This window comes from Pantherophis guttatus, chromosome 10 (genome assembly GCF_059756535.1).
Source record: "Pantherophis guttatus breed Tessera chromosome 10, ASM5975653v1, whole genome shotgun sequence".
Classification (NCBI taxonomy): Eukaryota; Metazoa; Chordata; class Lepidosauria; order Squamata; family Colubridae; genus Pantherophis; species Pantherophis guttatus.
Window position 1 is genome coordinate 3,634,392 of NC_142072.1, and position 16,051 is coordinate 3,650,442.

At 44.1% G+C, this 16,051-nt stretch overlaps 1 protein-coding gene across 2 annotated transcripts in view; it reads right to left on the reverse strand.

The window, feature by feature from the left end:
* Positions 1 to 14,991, reverse strand: part of AXL (AXL receptor tyrosine kinase) — a 52,853-nt gene extending 37,862 nt beyond the window's left edge. The window contains exons 1-2 of one of the 2 annotated variants that reach the window (XM_087876262.1): positions 14,035 to 14,991; positions 4,268 to 4,466 (exon numbers count right to left, since the gene is read on the reverse strand). In XM_087876262.1, the coding sequence (XP_087732388.1) occupies positions 4,268 to 4,466; positions 14,035 to 14,140 (305 nt within the window). In that variant the 5' untranslated portion in view covers positions 14,141 to 14,991. The remainder of the gene's footprint in view (positions 1 to 4,267; positions 4,467 to 14,034) is intronic. The other variant, XM_087876261.1, reaches the window with a different exon arrangement.
* Between the last annotated feature and the right edge of the window lie 1,060 nt (positions 14,992 to 16,051).

Below are 16,051 nucleotides of genomic sequence, written 5' to 3' on the forward strand. Positions count from 1 at the left end.
ATAAATAAATAAATAAATAAATAAAAATAAAAGATAAAGGAGATACAGAATACTATTCAACATGGAATAATAGATTCTATCAATGGTTAGATTTGCGTCTTTTTCCAACCACTTCAAGTGGTCTCCAAGATCCCTGGAACCAGACCCAGAGGAATGTAAAAAAAAAAATAATTTTAGCAAAGGGAGGAAAAAAAATGTTCTGAAGGTCTAATATTCCCCAGGCAGGGACCAAGCTGGTTTTTAAACAAAGTGACGGCGATGCATTTGACAAAAAGGGGAACAAATTTGGATTGCCTCACAGTGGCGCCATCTTGACTTTTTTGACTTTCCTTGCCTCACCGCAGCCAACGCAAAAGCTTTGACAAAGCTGATGAAAGACAAAGGAATCGCAGTCTGATGCAACCGGAACTAAAAGTTCAGAGAATGCAGTTTTCAGCTACTAAGGGGAAAGTTTCCAAGGTTTTATTTTTGCGGTGGGGAGAGTTAGTGTTTATCATTAAGAAAAGGTCAGGGACCTTTTTACTCATTTAAAGTCAGGATTCTTTCCTCTTTGGTTTCCTTCCCCAGATTGACTCCCTGCCTCTTCTTCCCTCTTGCAAAGTCAGCGGAGAAAACGGCAGAAGCTTCTTTGGAGGGTTTGTCTCGCAGGCAAGTTCCTTAAAACAATTTTTGTTTCGTTCAGCAAAATCGGGTTTTTATTCCAGGATGTTTATCACAACTGAGTCCAAGGCTGCTTTTATTTTTTTGCAAAGCCAACCCTCACTCTTGCCCCACAAACAAGAAAAAGAAAATGATGAAAAAGAAACTTAAGTTTAAAAAAACAACAACCCCAGATTCGCTGATCCCACATAACTAAGGGGCAAAGTCAATTTTAAAAATGCAACGTGCAATCTAAAGGCAGGTTCGCCAACACTGTCCTAGAGTGTGTTATTAGCTTCCGTTTAAAAATCAAGTTTCCATCCCTCATGGGCAGTGGCGGGATTCAAATAATTTAACAACCGGTTCTCTGCCTTAATGATTTCTTCCAACAACCAGTTCACCAAACTGCTCAGAAAGTTAACAACCGGTTCTCCCAAAGTGGTGCGAATTGGCCCCACTGCTCATGGGGCTCAGAAAGAAGATTCGGTGTAAAAAAAAAACTAAACTGAACATGCTGATTTGAAGTTTCTTTTGATAAGAGGTTTGCGGTAATGAAGGAACGTTTGGGGAAACATTGCTTGAGAGAAAACTATGATGGGTGAAATCAGGCATTGCGTTAAACGGAGGCCTCTGAACAAACCAGAATAGGCGAGCTTCACCCGTGATGCTCCCTTGCAAACCAAACAAGCCCCATTGAAATTTAGGATGCTATCCATGAAACATTTTTCATAGATGGCATCTTCCGCCAGCTAGAATAGCAAAGATGTTCCCTGGTAATTCACCTAAATGCTGGAAATGTAAGAATAACCATGGAACATACTATCATATCTGGTGGACCTGTCCAGTGACAAAGCAATTTTGGGCCAAAGTTAAAAAGCTCATAGAGGAGATAATACAGGAACCAATAAACTCTGATTCTGGAGAACCAGAGCAATTTTTACTAGGGATTCCAATAGAAAATTATACAAAAGATGTACAATATTTAACACTACATATATTAACAGCAGTTCGCATAATATATGCGCAGAATTGGAAGAAGGAATGTCCACCAACAGAGGAGGACTTAATTTAAAAAATCCTCGAATGCGCAGAGATGGACAAGTTAACAAAGGAAATTAACGAAAGAGAGGATACAGATTATTATAGAGTGCGGCACAGATGGTACGATTGGTGGGAGAAAAGGAAAAATGAAAAAAAGGAGTAAAAGAAAAAAGAGGGAAAGGAAAAAAAAGGAGATTGTGCTGCAGATCAAACTATAGTATAGTAGAGATAAAGGAAGTTAGATTGTTTAAGCAGATTAATGAAAAAGTTAGAATATATGGAATAATAAGAAAGGATCACCTTAAATGAGCTGATAACAACAGAAAAATGATAACATATATAAGTGTTGTATGTTTTGTGTTTATTTTAATGTGTTTAAAATAAAAAACTTTTTTAAAAAATAAAGAAAAAGAAAAGAAATTTAGGATGCTGAGGGAACCCAATCCTTGTCTCTCAGCCCAAGAGGGATGTCACAAGGAGAGAGGCAGGGGAAAACACTGCCAAACTTTCCTTGCTGTGGGTGAACAATCACACACATAATACACACCCCTTACACAGGCTTCTAGTGAGTGTCCCGTTCCCCATGTGACTTGGCCTGTGGGTCCAGAAAGCCGGAGAAAGGCACGTGAAGCAGAAGGCACCAGCCAGCTGGACTTCCACCAAGTTCCCCAGCTCGGCCATTGAGCAACTGAAACGAATATTTCCCATGAGTCATATTAACCCATCTGGGGCCAGCTAGCAGACTTCAAGACGCCCCCCCAAGCCAGCCAGCCAGGCATCTTCCCCCCCATTTCCACGAGGAAGCGAAGAACCTGTTCACGTGGAAATGGGCCACCATCTGAGCTTCATCTGAACTTCGCCCATGCGAAGAGGACTCTTGTCTATTTCAGGTCAAAAGTGGCTCTGGTTTTGGGCTTCTTGGATTCCCTTGGACTTCAAAACCCATCGCTCCCAGCCTCCACTCCTTTTAGGAGGAAAAATCACAACTACTTTTGTTTCTACTTGGAAACCGCTGCTGGACTTTGTGCTTGAGGTGGTGGTGGGAAATGAAACTTTGATTTTACGTTTTACCAATGAGATAGGCTTCTTGTTATAGAAATGGCAAGTTTATATTATTATGTAAAAGCAAAAAAAAAATTAAGGTTATTATTTTATTCTCCTGCACCAAAGGAAGTCGGAAGTCAATGCCTTTTTTTTCTTTTTCCCACACTTTTCCCTTCCCTTCCCCCCCCTACTATCTTTCCTACTATTTTCTTTTGTATTTCTGTATCTTATAGTACTAATACATAAATAAATAAAACTTTGGAGAGAGAAAGAATTTTGCAAAAGGTTGCTTTACTCAAAACAGCTGACATCCTTGGACAATAACTTTTAACCACATCTGCTTATCTCGGGTCCTTGGAAAGGACTCGACAGGTGGATAAAAATGCCAGATTCAGACTAAACATCTTAGTATAGCACCAACCATAATAATAACAAAGGTTGAAGGTTGAAGGAAGAAACTGAATGCTTCTTAACATGGGATTTTGTTTTATCAGTGGCTAACTAATAGAAACAGAAGTTAGAAATTTCAAAGCGTAAAAGAATGACTAATAATATAAGGAAGGTTTACGAAAATGGATAAGTAAATACTACTATTATTATGTGATCATTATTAATGTTTTGCTTATTATTATTATTATTATTATCTTTTATTCATTCACCATGAAACTCAGTCAACTGAACATTTAAAAACGCATCATAAATACCATTGACTGATGATCTGTTTTATTCATTAAACATGAAACTCAGTCAGCTGAACATTTAAAAATGCGTCACAAATATCATTGACTGGTGCTAATGGTTGATACGGGTTGCTGCCAGCGTCCTAGGGATCAACCAAGTATCTTCTTAAGATATACGATGTTCCAAGTAGCGCAGTTTTTTGCAGCTCCGCTGGTGTTATTGCAGGAAGCTGCAAATTCTTGATATATTTTATAAAATTCTTGGACATGGTACCAAGTGCCCCAATGACAGTGGGTATTACTGTGATATGTTTCATCCATAATTGCGTAGTTCTGATGGCCAGGTCGCGATATTTCGTAAGAGCTAGGTGCCATATCCACAAGCAATGAGGATGGTCTTCTTTATGGAGCTTTCAAAATATTGGTCAGCTGCCCGAGACTTGGTCAAATGGGAGCCAGTTTGTTCTAGTGGCAAAGGCACTAGGCTAGAAAGTGGAGATGTGAGTTCTAATCCTGTTTTAGGCATGAAAGTTGGCTGGGTGACTTTGGTCCAATCACCAGGTGACAGTGAGTTCTAGTCCCACCTTAAGCATGAAAGCCAGCTGGGTGACTTTGGCCCAATCACCAGGAGACGGTGAGTTCTAGTCCCGCTTTAGGCATGAAAGGCAACTCGGTGACTTTGAGCCAGTCTCTCTCTCTTTCAGCCCAACCTACCTCACCGAGTTGTTGTTGTGGGAAAATAGGAGGAGGAAGGCGTGTGGGATATCTTTACCATGTTGAGTTATTTGTAAAAATAATAAAAGCGGGAAACAAACAAAGAAATAGGCCCATTAACCCTGCCAGCCAAGTTGTCTTTTGCTCACCTCAGTTCGCTGGTGGTCATCCATTCTTCTTCTTCCAAAGGCACCTGGATCTGGTTACTGTCGGCAAATTCGAAGACCTCGCCATTCCTCAGCCAGCTGATCTCCGGTGCCTCGCCCAGGGCCAGGACCGAGCAGGTGAGTTTCACATCTTTTCCCAAAGACGAGGTCAAATTTGAAGGACTTTCTTGGAAGTAACCAGCTAGAAGGAAAAAAAGATAAAAGTTGAAATTCTCCAATTTGAAGAAAAGGTAGCACAACATCACAACAGCAACCTGGAATTTAGCTCTCCAAATCTGGAGGTCAACCGGATTCGGAGGATTTGCAGATACAAGTCGTATACACAGGACAAGCTACTATATAAATAGAGAGTGCTGATGTTACCTGGTTGTGTATTGAAACATCTGCAAACAAACAGCCAAGCTCAGAGAGCCAGTAAGGACTCCACATTTTAACCCTGACTACATATAATTTTCTGGCAGTTGCCTGGATTAGTTCTTGCGGTTTTCTTGGCAAGGTTTTTTTTTGGGGGAAGTGGTTTGCCGTTGCCTCCTTCTTAGAGCTGAGAGAAAGATGTTTCAATACACAACCAGGTAACATCAGCACTCTCTATTTATATAGTAGCTTGTCCTGACAGTGTTGCTAGGGATGTGATTTTCTTCCTGGTAGTTCCTCGATTAGGGTATTGTTTTCTGCTAGATTGTTTGTCTGGTATTAATCCCTGCTTATCTGGGTGCCGGTTGCTGGAAAGAATACCTTGTTTCCTTCTTAGCTTTTTTTTAATTGTCTCTTTGGAACGGTGTGTAAATATGGTTTATCTCTCTCTATCCTTCGATGGTTGATTAGTTTTGAGCTTCCAGGAATTTCCTAGCGGGTTTTTTTTTTTTTTAGCTTGTTTTAGGATGCTCACAGGTGAAACCATGGTTGAGTCTATCCACATGTTGTGAGTTTAAGGAGTTTTCATCCTATCTTCTGACTGGTATTTGGGGTTCATGGATGAACTCTGCTAGTCTTCTGCCTTTCTGTCCTATGCAGTGACTGTTGTCGTCCTTATACTGTATGTTGTAGATCAGAGGTCTCCAACCTTGGCACCTTTAAGCCTGGTGGACTGCAACTCCCAGAATTCCCCAGCCAGCAAAGCAGTGGAAACAGTCATTTCCATCATTTTTCATTCATCTTTTCTTTTTAACTTTTCTTTTTCTTTTTTACTTTTTCGGGACTGCTCTTTTACCCTTTTACCTTTACTCCAACCTTTATAAATAAAATGTTAGAATGTGCAGAAATGAATAGATTAACATTGAGAATAAAAAGAAGAGTCGATGTATTTCAAGGCATGGGATAAATTTTATGATCGGTTAGAAAAGAAATATGAATAAGGATATAGAAGTAAAATAGATAGAGAATAGAGGGGAGAAAACAATTAGAAAAATAAATACCCAGATGATGCCAAGTAAAAGGAGAAAGGGGAGGGGCGAGGGTAAAAGGGAAAAAAGTGAGATATTATAAAAAGTACGCAAATGATGAAATAAACATAAATAATAATTGAATAAGAAATTGAAATGAGAATAAAGGTAATTAGAAAACCGGGGCTGCTTGAATACCACTTTAGATTGAAAAGGGAAACAACAGGAGAGAGAGGAAGGAGTAGAGAGAGAGGAAGGGAGAAGAGAGGAGAGAAGAGGAGAAAGAAGAAAGGGAAAAGGAGAGGAAGAAAAAGGAGGGGAAAGAGGAGTAGAGGAGAAGGTTAGAAGGGGGAAGAAGAGAGGAGTGGGGGAAGAGAAGGGGAAGTAGGAAAGAGAAGGAGAGAAAGAACGAAGGAAGTAGGAGAAGAGAGAGGAAGGAAGAGAAGGGGTGGCCTAAGGTCATCTTGATGGCTTTGTGGCTAAACAGGGACTATAACGTATATGGTCTGTTGGTTTCTAGATTGATGCCGTCGCCACTACACCAAACTGGTTCTCATTTTGGAATGTACCAATTTGAGGCAGCTGGGGGGAACAGCGGCATTCCGATCTGGTTGGCTGCAGTTGTTCATGCTTCTCAATGCTCAACTGGATGATGCCAGCACCTACCCACCTAACAATGGTTCAGGTGTGGCATGGCACCCCACAGAGATGCAGGATGGATCTGGACAGAACATAGAGTCAGCCTCTATCAGAGATCCTGGAAGTACTTCTTTGCCTTGCTAGAAATCCCAGGGCTGCAAAGCTTTGAATGACCATCGGAGGGCGGCATAGAGATGCAGAGTCCCTGACTCTTTGCTGCCACCTAATGGCCGTCTGGAATATTTGCAGCATGGTGCAAATTGAGGTTGACGGAATCCAGTTTCTTGATTACTGTAATCTGTCTGTCTAGGTCAGTGTTTCTCAACCTTGGCAACTTTAAGGGGTGTGGACTTCAACTCCCAGAATTCCCCACCCACTGGGCAATTGAAGTCCTTTTCGATGTGCATTTTAACACAATGCAAAGAAAGCGGAGTTTCAATTCTGCAGTCACAGTGCCATCTTAATGTCTGGGCCTCTCTTGTGGTCACCTCTGCTGTCGGTTTACATGTCTTTCTCCATTAATCTTTTTCTTTTTAATCTCCCCAACGGTATAATGTAATTATCTAGGTTGCCCATATCTTCAAATGCAGAGATATCTGCAACTAAATGGCTGGGGTCAGATGGGGCCAGAGTCCAGTGGGAGCAATGGGAGGTCACGGTTTGCTATTATTGTCAGTGGGGCAAGAGTGTTAGGAGGGAGGGAGGGAGGGACGGAGGAAAGAAGGAAGGAAGGAAGGAAGGAAGGAAGGAAGGAAGGAAGGAAGGAAGGAAGGAAGAAAAAAGAGAGAAGAGAAAAGGGAGGGAGGGAGGGAGGGAGGGAGGGAGGAAGGAAGGAAGGAAGGAAGGAAGGAAGGAAGGAAGGAAGGAAGAAGGGAAAAGAGAAAAGGGAGGGAGGGAGGGAGGGAGGGAGGAAAGAAGTCAAGAAGGAAGGAAGAAAAAAGGGAAAAGAAAAAAGGGAAGGAGGGAGGAAGGAAAGAAGGAAGGAAGGAAAGAAGGAAGAAAGAAGAAAGGGAAAAGAGAAAAGGGAGGGAGGGAGGAAGGAAGTCAAGAAGGAAGGAAGAAAAAAGGGAAAAGAGAAAAGGGAGGGAGGGAGGAAAGAAAGAAAGAAGGAAGGAAGAAGAAAGAGAAAAGAAAAGGGAGGGAGGGAGGGAGGGAGGAAGGAAGGAAGGAAGGAAGGAAGGAAGGAACAAGATTGGAGGGAGGGAGGGAGGAAGGAAGGAAGAAGATTGGAGGGAAGGAAGAAGTAAGGAAAGAAGGGAGAGAGGAAGGGAGGAAGAGATAGATATGGATAAGAGGAGGGAAGGAGGGAGTGGGGAGGAAGCAAGCAAAAAGAAAGGAAAGAGGGAAGAAGGGAAGGAAGGAAGAAGAAAAGAGGGAGGGAAGGAAAGAAGGAAATAAAAGAGTGTAAGAAAGCGAGAGAGGGAAGGAAAAAAAGGTTCTCCCACCCTTCCCAACTACCCCAACATGCCCTGCCAAGGACCCAGCCCCTGCCCTCTGCCTGCTCTCTCAACCCAGCTCACTCGGAGGCTCCCCCTGTGCCAGGCAAAACCCAGAAAACCAAGCAAACACTTTCTTCCCAGCCAAATGCGAGGGTGGCCAGCCCAGACCCTGACTCTCAAGGGCTGGAACTTGTGAAAATACGCCCATCGTCCCCAGCCAGGAGGACCAGGCCGGCGGTAAAAGATGGGTTTAGGGTTTAGAAGCAGGAATGGACAACTATGGCCGCTTTACGACTTGGGGACTACAACTCCCAGAATTCCTCAGGCCAGCATAGCTGAAGAATAGCATAGCATAACCTGCTCAGGAATTCTGGGAATTGAAGTCCACCGATCATGTGGAGGGAAAGAGGGAAGGAGATGCCTGGGGCCCTTTAATAAATAAAACAAATAAAATGAAATCCCCGCCTGGGAGCGGAGTTAACCCTTGAGGCATGAGGGACAAATTCCAGGGCCTGAGAACCGAAGTGCCGTAGTGGGAAGGAGCCCAGAGTTCACCCCAGGGGCCTCTCCTTCCTTTCTCAAGACATAATTTTCGTTTTGGGGAGGGGGGAAGAGGGAGGAGAGCGCCCACGCCCAGGACTTGAACCGGTTCCCAGTCCCTCGGCGAGAAATATCGCATTCTTTCCTCACCCCCCCATCCCGTTTTTGCTGGCCTGCTCTTCAAAACCCAGTTATAGCCCCCCTATATCTACTATCTAAATACCTGCTATCTACTAAATATCTACTATCTAAATTTACTATCTCTACACAAAGTTCAAGAATCAGAAACTCCGTCGCTGGACGTCTTTAGTGTTGAGTTCTAGCAACTGCACCAAGACCTCCCAGTCGGTTTGCTGGATGACAAGAGGGAAGCCGTGATTGGCCGTACAGGGAGTCCTCGATTTACGGACGTTCGTTTAGCGAATGTTCAAAGAAGGAGCCGTGGTGGCGCAGTGGTCAGAATGCGGTATTGCAGGCAGACTCTGCCTGCTGACAGCAGTTCGATCCTGAGCAGATCAAGGTTGATTCAGCCTTCCGTCCTTGCGAGGTCGGTAAAACGAGGACCCAGATTGTTGGGGGCAAGATGCTGATTCTTTAAACCGCTTAGAGAGGGCTCTAAAGCACTGTGAAGCAGTATATAAGTCTAAGTGCTATTCCTTCCTTCCTGTTAGAGTGTAGCATTGCAGACTAATTCTGCCCACTACTAGCAGTTCGATCCTGACCATCTCAAGGTTGGCTCAGCCTTCCATCCTTGCGAGGTGAGCCAAACGAGGACCCAGATTGTTGGGGGCAAGAGGCTGACTCTATAAACCGCTTAGAGAGGGCTGTAAAGCACTGTGAAGCGGTATATAAGTCTAAGTGCTATTGCTAAAAAAGGGACTTGTGACAGGTCCTCGTGCTTGTGACCGTGGCCGTTTCCGGCTTCCAGAGGGGCTCCGGGGTGGGGGGGAGACTGTTTTTGCCCTCCGCAGGCTCCAAGAAATCCCCTGGAGCCTAGGGAGGGCAAAAAATAGACTTACTGGGCTCACCATGCCATCACATGTGAAAAGCAGGGTGGGGGAGGTCGTGCGTGCATGAGTGGGGGGCAGGGCACATTGAATTACAGGTGGGGGCACGCACGTACACGACCCCTCCACTTTTGGCACGCGACGGCAAAAAGATTAGCCATCACTGGCCTAGTATTTCCTCATGGTCTGCCATCCGGGTTGTACCCCGCTCCGTTCCCAGTGCTTTTCTGAAAATCATCCAGCGTGACCTCCAAGCCAGGGTACACCTCAAACTCAGAAACCTACCACGCCATTTCGGGGCTAGGGCCAGTTAGTTTGACCCAGACGCCTTCCCGATCTGAATTCCTGCACCCTGAAGTCAACAGCTCTGTTTTTTATTTAAATGCTAAGTGCATCATCTTTTTGGAGACCCTTGCTCAACAACATTGTCCCGACCAGATGCTCGGGGACGTTTGCAAAGTAAACAGGGAGAAACCGGCAGCTTTGGCCATCCCTGCACAGGGCTGGACCGGACTTTTGCGTTAGGAACTACGACAGCAGCGAGTGATGTCAACGCATCCACCTCTCCCAGCGGGGAAAGAACTGGAACACGGTTTCTCCAGTCCCTCCTCCCTCGACTAGCTTTATTGGATACCCAAAAGGTTAGCTCAATCTCCCCTCCACCCCACCCCACAGCCACTGGCTGCAGTCGTTATCCCCCCCCCTGCCCCCCATCTCAAACCCTCCACCCTGCTCTTCCAGCTCGGGGTGACTCACCCAACCGAATCAAATGTTTGGAATGTGGCATTCCGAAGGATGATGGCTCATCCCTGGATTTTGGGTTGCAACGAAGGTCGCCCACCCGTTTGGCTCAGCCCCATCCCTCGGTCCAGTTTTTTTTTTTTTTTTTAAATGATTTATATTTCACATTTCACATATACGATTCTGGGTGGCTTTGGGTAAAAGAGATAAATAAACTACGTCCTAGGAAATCCAAAGCCGGAGCAGCCCAGCGTTATAAAATAACCAACCTGCAATCCAAGCAATCAAAGGAAGAATGGTTGTTGGCCTTAAAAGGGTTCCCTTCAAATTTCTTTGAATCTGGAACATATTCTGAAGAAGGGACCTCAGAGGTCTTCTAGTCCAACCCCCTGCCCAAGGCAAGGGAAGGTATACCTTCCCGGTTAAATGGTTGTCCAGTTTATTTTTGAAAACCCGCAATTCCGGGAGGCCAGGATCAGTGGTGAAATTCAAATTTTTTTACTACCGGTTCTGTGGGTGTGGTTTGGTAGGCGTGATGTGGCTTGGTGGGCATGGCTTGGTGGGCGTGGCAGGGGAAGGACACTGCAAAATCCCCATTCCCTCCCCACTCTGGGGACAGCCAAAGGTGGTATTTGCCGGTTCTCTGAACTACTCAAAAGTTCGGCTACCGGTTCTCCAGAACCTGTCAAAACCTGCTGGATTTCACCCCTGGCCAGGATCTAGCCAGGATGAAAGCCAGAGAAACTTGGTTTTGCTTTAGTAGATTGAGAACCGCTGTCTCAGTCAGGTGGGAGAAAACAGAACCAGCAGGCCTGCAATCAAGACTCTAAATATGCCCAGAAATTTCCAGAAAGAACCCAATTGATCAAAGAAGCAATAAGCCTCCAATTGCACCCCAATTGATCAAGCCTGTCAAAAGTATTACATTATTTTCTTGCATGCACCTGGAATTATTTTCTTGCATTATTTTCCTGCATGCACATGGAATTATTTTCTTGCATTATTTTCTGGCATGCACCTGGAATTATATTTTCTTGCATTATTTTCCGGCATACACCTGGAATTATTTTCTTGCATTATTTTCTTGCATGCATCTGGAATCAGGGATTGATTGTGAACTTTGCATAATCACCTGTTTGCTAGCTCTCTTCTCTTTAACATGGTTCTTGCAATTAACCATAACCCCGGAATGTCCCTTAACTTCAGCCTGGCATGAAAAATGCCCTATGCCAGGTGTACCAGCCTCCCCCCCACTCCGCCCCAGCCAGATCGTTGTGTGAAGTTCATGGACAGAGTAACCAAGAAGTAGCCCTCCAGTTTGCTTGCCCTCAACACTTGCTCCTCCTCAGACATACCCTATCTGCCTTCATCAGAGGGTTGGACTAGAGGATCTCTGAGGTCCCCCCTTCCAGCCCTAGGATTCTATATTCTATATTCAGTGTCTGACATGCAAGTTCCAGAAAGTCATCAAGGCAAAAATGCTGTCGACAAAGCTTTCCCGCCTCTTTAATCGGTGCTTCTATTTTTCTTCAAAAGGCAACTGGGCTTTCTTTTTCCTTGAAGACGTTTCGCTTCTCATCCCAGAAGCTTCCTCAAGTTCTGACGGAAGCCTGAAGTCAGAACTTGAGGAAGCTTCTGGGATGAGAAGCGAAACGTCTTCAGGGGAAAAAACAAAGGAAGTCCACTTGCCTTTTTGAAAAAAGCATCTTTGGGAAAACCGTGACCTGGATGATTGAAAATTTCAGCAGATGTTTCCCTTTTTAATGTGTGTGTCTCTTATAAGATACAGCACTTGTGTCTCAACCTGGACAACTTGAAGACGGGTGGACTTCAACTCCCAGAATTCCCCAACCAGCATGGCTGGCTGGGGAATTCTGGGAGTTGAAGTCCACCCGTCTTCAAGTTGTCGAAAATTGAGAAAAATTGTGGACAAACAGCAACAATAAAACAGCAGGAAAAATCTGGGTTTTCTTCTCACGTCTCCAGTGCAACCCAAGCATAGCAAACTATCCTTTTTGATTGCAGATAGGATGTTCAAAGCACAAAATTGTGTACATGCATTGGAAAAAAAAAAATGCTCCCGGCACCCGTAGCCACAGTTTTTATTGTTCTATTGTTTCCCTTGTCCTTTTTGGAAGTGTCCCACGGTGATAGACGTGATTTATGAGTGTAAATCACCCGGTTAAAAAAATAAGAGTGTCTTATTAATACGTAGCCATGAAATTTCCCCCACTCTTTGCACGACTTGGAAGACGGTGTTGGTAAATCCCGCCATGCCAAATTTGAAGCCAATTCACCCACATTTATTTCAAATGAATATAACCAACTGGGATTTTATTCCTAATTTCCCCCACCCCCCTGTTATTAAGGAAATCCTTTGGAAAACGCCACGATTCGAGGAAAACGCTTTTGCGAACATGAATTCTAAAATTCAGACTAAAACACTGGTAAGTAACACCAGCTGCCTGCAATTACTGCAAGTTCGAATCTCACCAGGCTCAAGGTTGACTCAGCCTTCCATCCTTTCGAGGTAGGTAAAATGAGGACCCAGATTGTGGGGGCAATAAGCTGACTTTGTATAAAAAAGGACACCGCTTAGGGGGGGCCGAAAGCCCTACTAAGCAGGTATATACAAAAGTATGAAGGTTATTGCTTAAAGCGTTGTAAGCCGCCCTGAGTCTCCGGAGAAGGGCGGCATATAAATCAAACTAATAAATAAATAAATAAATAAATAAATGAATAAATAAATAAATACTAAACTTAAGTATTGGATCTTTGCAACCTACAAACCCTAGTTACTCTCCCTCGGTTTACGGAAAACAATAGGGACATCACCTTGATGTTCCCGCAAGCTGCAGCTCCGTAATTGACACAATCAAGTTTATCTTATCTCAAGGAAGTTGTCAGCGGCTTACAGATGTGTAAATAAGGGTCAACTTCCCAGCAGACTTGGAGTTGAGTGTCAGTAACCTGGCCCCCAAAATTATCCACCAAGTACTACAGGTTGTCCTTAACTTACAACCTTGTTCAATTGACTGTTCGACGTTAAGAGGCACTGGAAAAAGGGACTTATGACTGATCCTCACCCTTACGACCGTCTCAGCATCCCCACCGTCACCTGATCTAAATATGGGCACTTGGTAAGCAGCATATAATAATATAATATAATATAATATAATATAATATAATATAATATAATATAATATAATATAATATAATATAATATAATATAATATAATATAATATGATTGATATGATATGATGATATGATATGATATGATATGATATGATATGATATGATATGATATAATATAATATAATATAATATAATATAATATAATAATATAATATAATATAATATAATATAATATAATATAATATAATATAATATAATATAATATAATCAGAGTTCGAGGGGACCTTGGAGGTCATCTAGTCCAGCCCCCTGCTTAGGCAGGAAACCCTACACCACCTTTGTATTTACAAAAAAATGGCAGGGTCCCAGGGTCGCCATTTGGGACCTTCCCAAAGAGGCTCCCGACAAGCAAAGTTAATGTGGGGGGTAAACCTGGATTCACTTAACGACAGCAGTGAACGAGAGACTGTGGAGGTTCACTTAACAACTTTGGTTTAAAAAAAAGAGATCATAACATTGGGCATGTCTCACTTAAGAACTGCCTGGATTAGCGAATAGAAAGTCTGGCCCCTGACTGTGGTCGTAAATTGAGGACCAGGAAAGGGGGAGGGAGAAATCCTTAACAACAACCCTGCACGGTAGGCCAAGGGCTGCTGTGTTGCCACCTGTCTCTCTCCAAGCGATGTGAATTGAGTAGAGTTTGAAACTCTTTCTGCCTGTTGGAAACTGCACAGTCAACATTTTAACCACCTGCTTCGCTCCGATTTTGTGGGCATCTCTGAGTTTCTCCCGGCTTCACCAACACAATAGAACTCAGGTCACACAAAACAGGTGTCCCCAAAAACACACATACATACACACTCACCTTCTTGGGTGTGGCTGATGCCCATCGACCAAGCCAGCAGACCGGAGAGGAAGCACCAGCTCACTTGGTCCATCTTCCCAAATTGAAAAGCTCCCTCGAAAATCATCCCAGCTTTCAAAACAGTTTAGTGGCTCATCGGTGGAAGAAAAAACAGGGGGGGGAAATTAAAAAAAAAATCCGTTGGGAAAAAACCCCGATCTCTTCCCAAGAAACAGCCGCCCGCCTTCACCGAATCATTAAAAAAGCAGCCGGAGAAGAAGAAATGATCACTGCAGTCCAAAAAAACAAGTGACGAAGTCCTCGGTGAAGTCAACAGCACCCAAGAGGCCGGGGGAACGATGGATCTGACGTGGTCCCTTCTCCCCTTGTGCCCAAAACTCTTGCCGAGAAAGTCTGGAAATAAATTCCTCAACTCAAAACACTTGTCTGTCTCAAAAAAGAAGAAGAAAGAGAAAAAGGACAGAGGGAATTTTAGGGACTATCCCAGAGAATTCCGCTCCCCCTTTTCAAAATCCCTGCATTAATTTGGCTTTTTGGCTCAGCAAAATTTGCTTTCTTCTTCTTCTTCTTCCCAACTCTGCTTTTCTGGAGTCTTGAAGAACAGCTGATTTTCTTTTTTTTAGTCTTCTCTCCTGTTCATTCTTGGGTTCCTCCTACTCTGAGCCCAGAGGAGTCTACTCAGAGCCCTTACAACAAAGTTGCTTACTCAGTTAACTTCTTGCTTACATTGTCTTCTCCAAAAGACAGTGAGAGTGAGTGAATGAGAGAGAAGAGAGACTGGGGAACAGAGGCTGCTTCCTTTTCTTGGCTCTCACTTCCCGACACAGACAACTCCTACACACAGCCGCAACCTTGTGCGAGATAGCAGCAGCAAAGACCTGAAAAATTAGCATAGCCGGCTGATTTGGGGGCAAGCGGGAAGGGGGGGTGGGTGGCCTTGGAAAAACCAGAAAGTTCAGAGAAGGGGGTGCAAATTCCATCCGGCTGCAGAAGGGTTAAGGGGAGGAGGACCAAAGGAAAGAGCAAAGAAAGAATTTTCCTTAAAGTTACACTCACCCAAAGATTCTTCAACACCCCAGCCAGAAAGGCAGGCTTGGAAAAGGTAGAAAAAGAAGAGAGAGAGAGAGAAAAAAAAACAACACAAAACTTTTCCCAACTTTCCGGACCCACCAAACAGAGGCAACCTTGCCCACACCGAGTGAAACAAGGCAGAGGGGGAGAAAAAAAATCAGAATATAATGTTGTTGCTTACGCCCAACTAAGACACGAAGGGCGTCCCTGTCCATCAACTTTTTATGAGGGTCAAAGACCAAATCTAGGTGCTGCTGGCGTAAAACAGCCATTCTCAATTTTCTAGGTGGTTTGAAATGGCTCTTGAAAAATCTTTCTGGCCTGATTTTTTTTTGGGGGGGGGGGAAGAAAAAAATCCCTCGGAATCTACAATGTGGAGGAGAGAGAGAACCGGTGGATGCTTCTTGGTCAGCAATAAGGAATTTGGGAAGGATTTCTGCTGTAATTCAGCGGAAGGAATCAAGGGTACAGTCTGTAAACTACTTTAGCTTGTAGCGCCCGAAAGGAATGTCTCGGCCGCCTGGTTTCTCTTCTAAACAATTAGCTCATTTTACACAATCCCACTCAGACAATTTCTGATCTTCTGAATCTGCCGGTACTTGTCCTCCCTGGAGTGACTCAGACAAGCCATCGTTTTGGAAGGAGGGATGAGAAACTGAGCCGACCAGGAATGACTCCCTTAGCACATACATGTCAATTGGTTCATTTGGCATCGTTGAGGTTAATGTATCTCAACCTCGGGGTGACTCTTAAAACGGGTGGGCTTTACATTCAGAACAGAAGGGACCTTGGGGGTTTCCTAGTCCAGCCTTCTGCTCAGAGACCCTATACCCGTGATGGCAAACCTATGGCACGCGTGCCACAGGTGGCACGCGTAGCCATATCAGTGGGCACGCGAGTTCAGCTCCAGCGCGAAACAGGCTGTTTCCTGTCTCCGGAGGGCCTC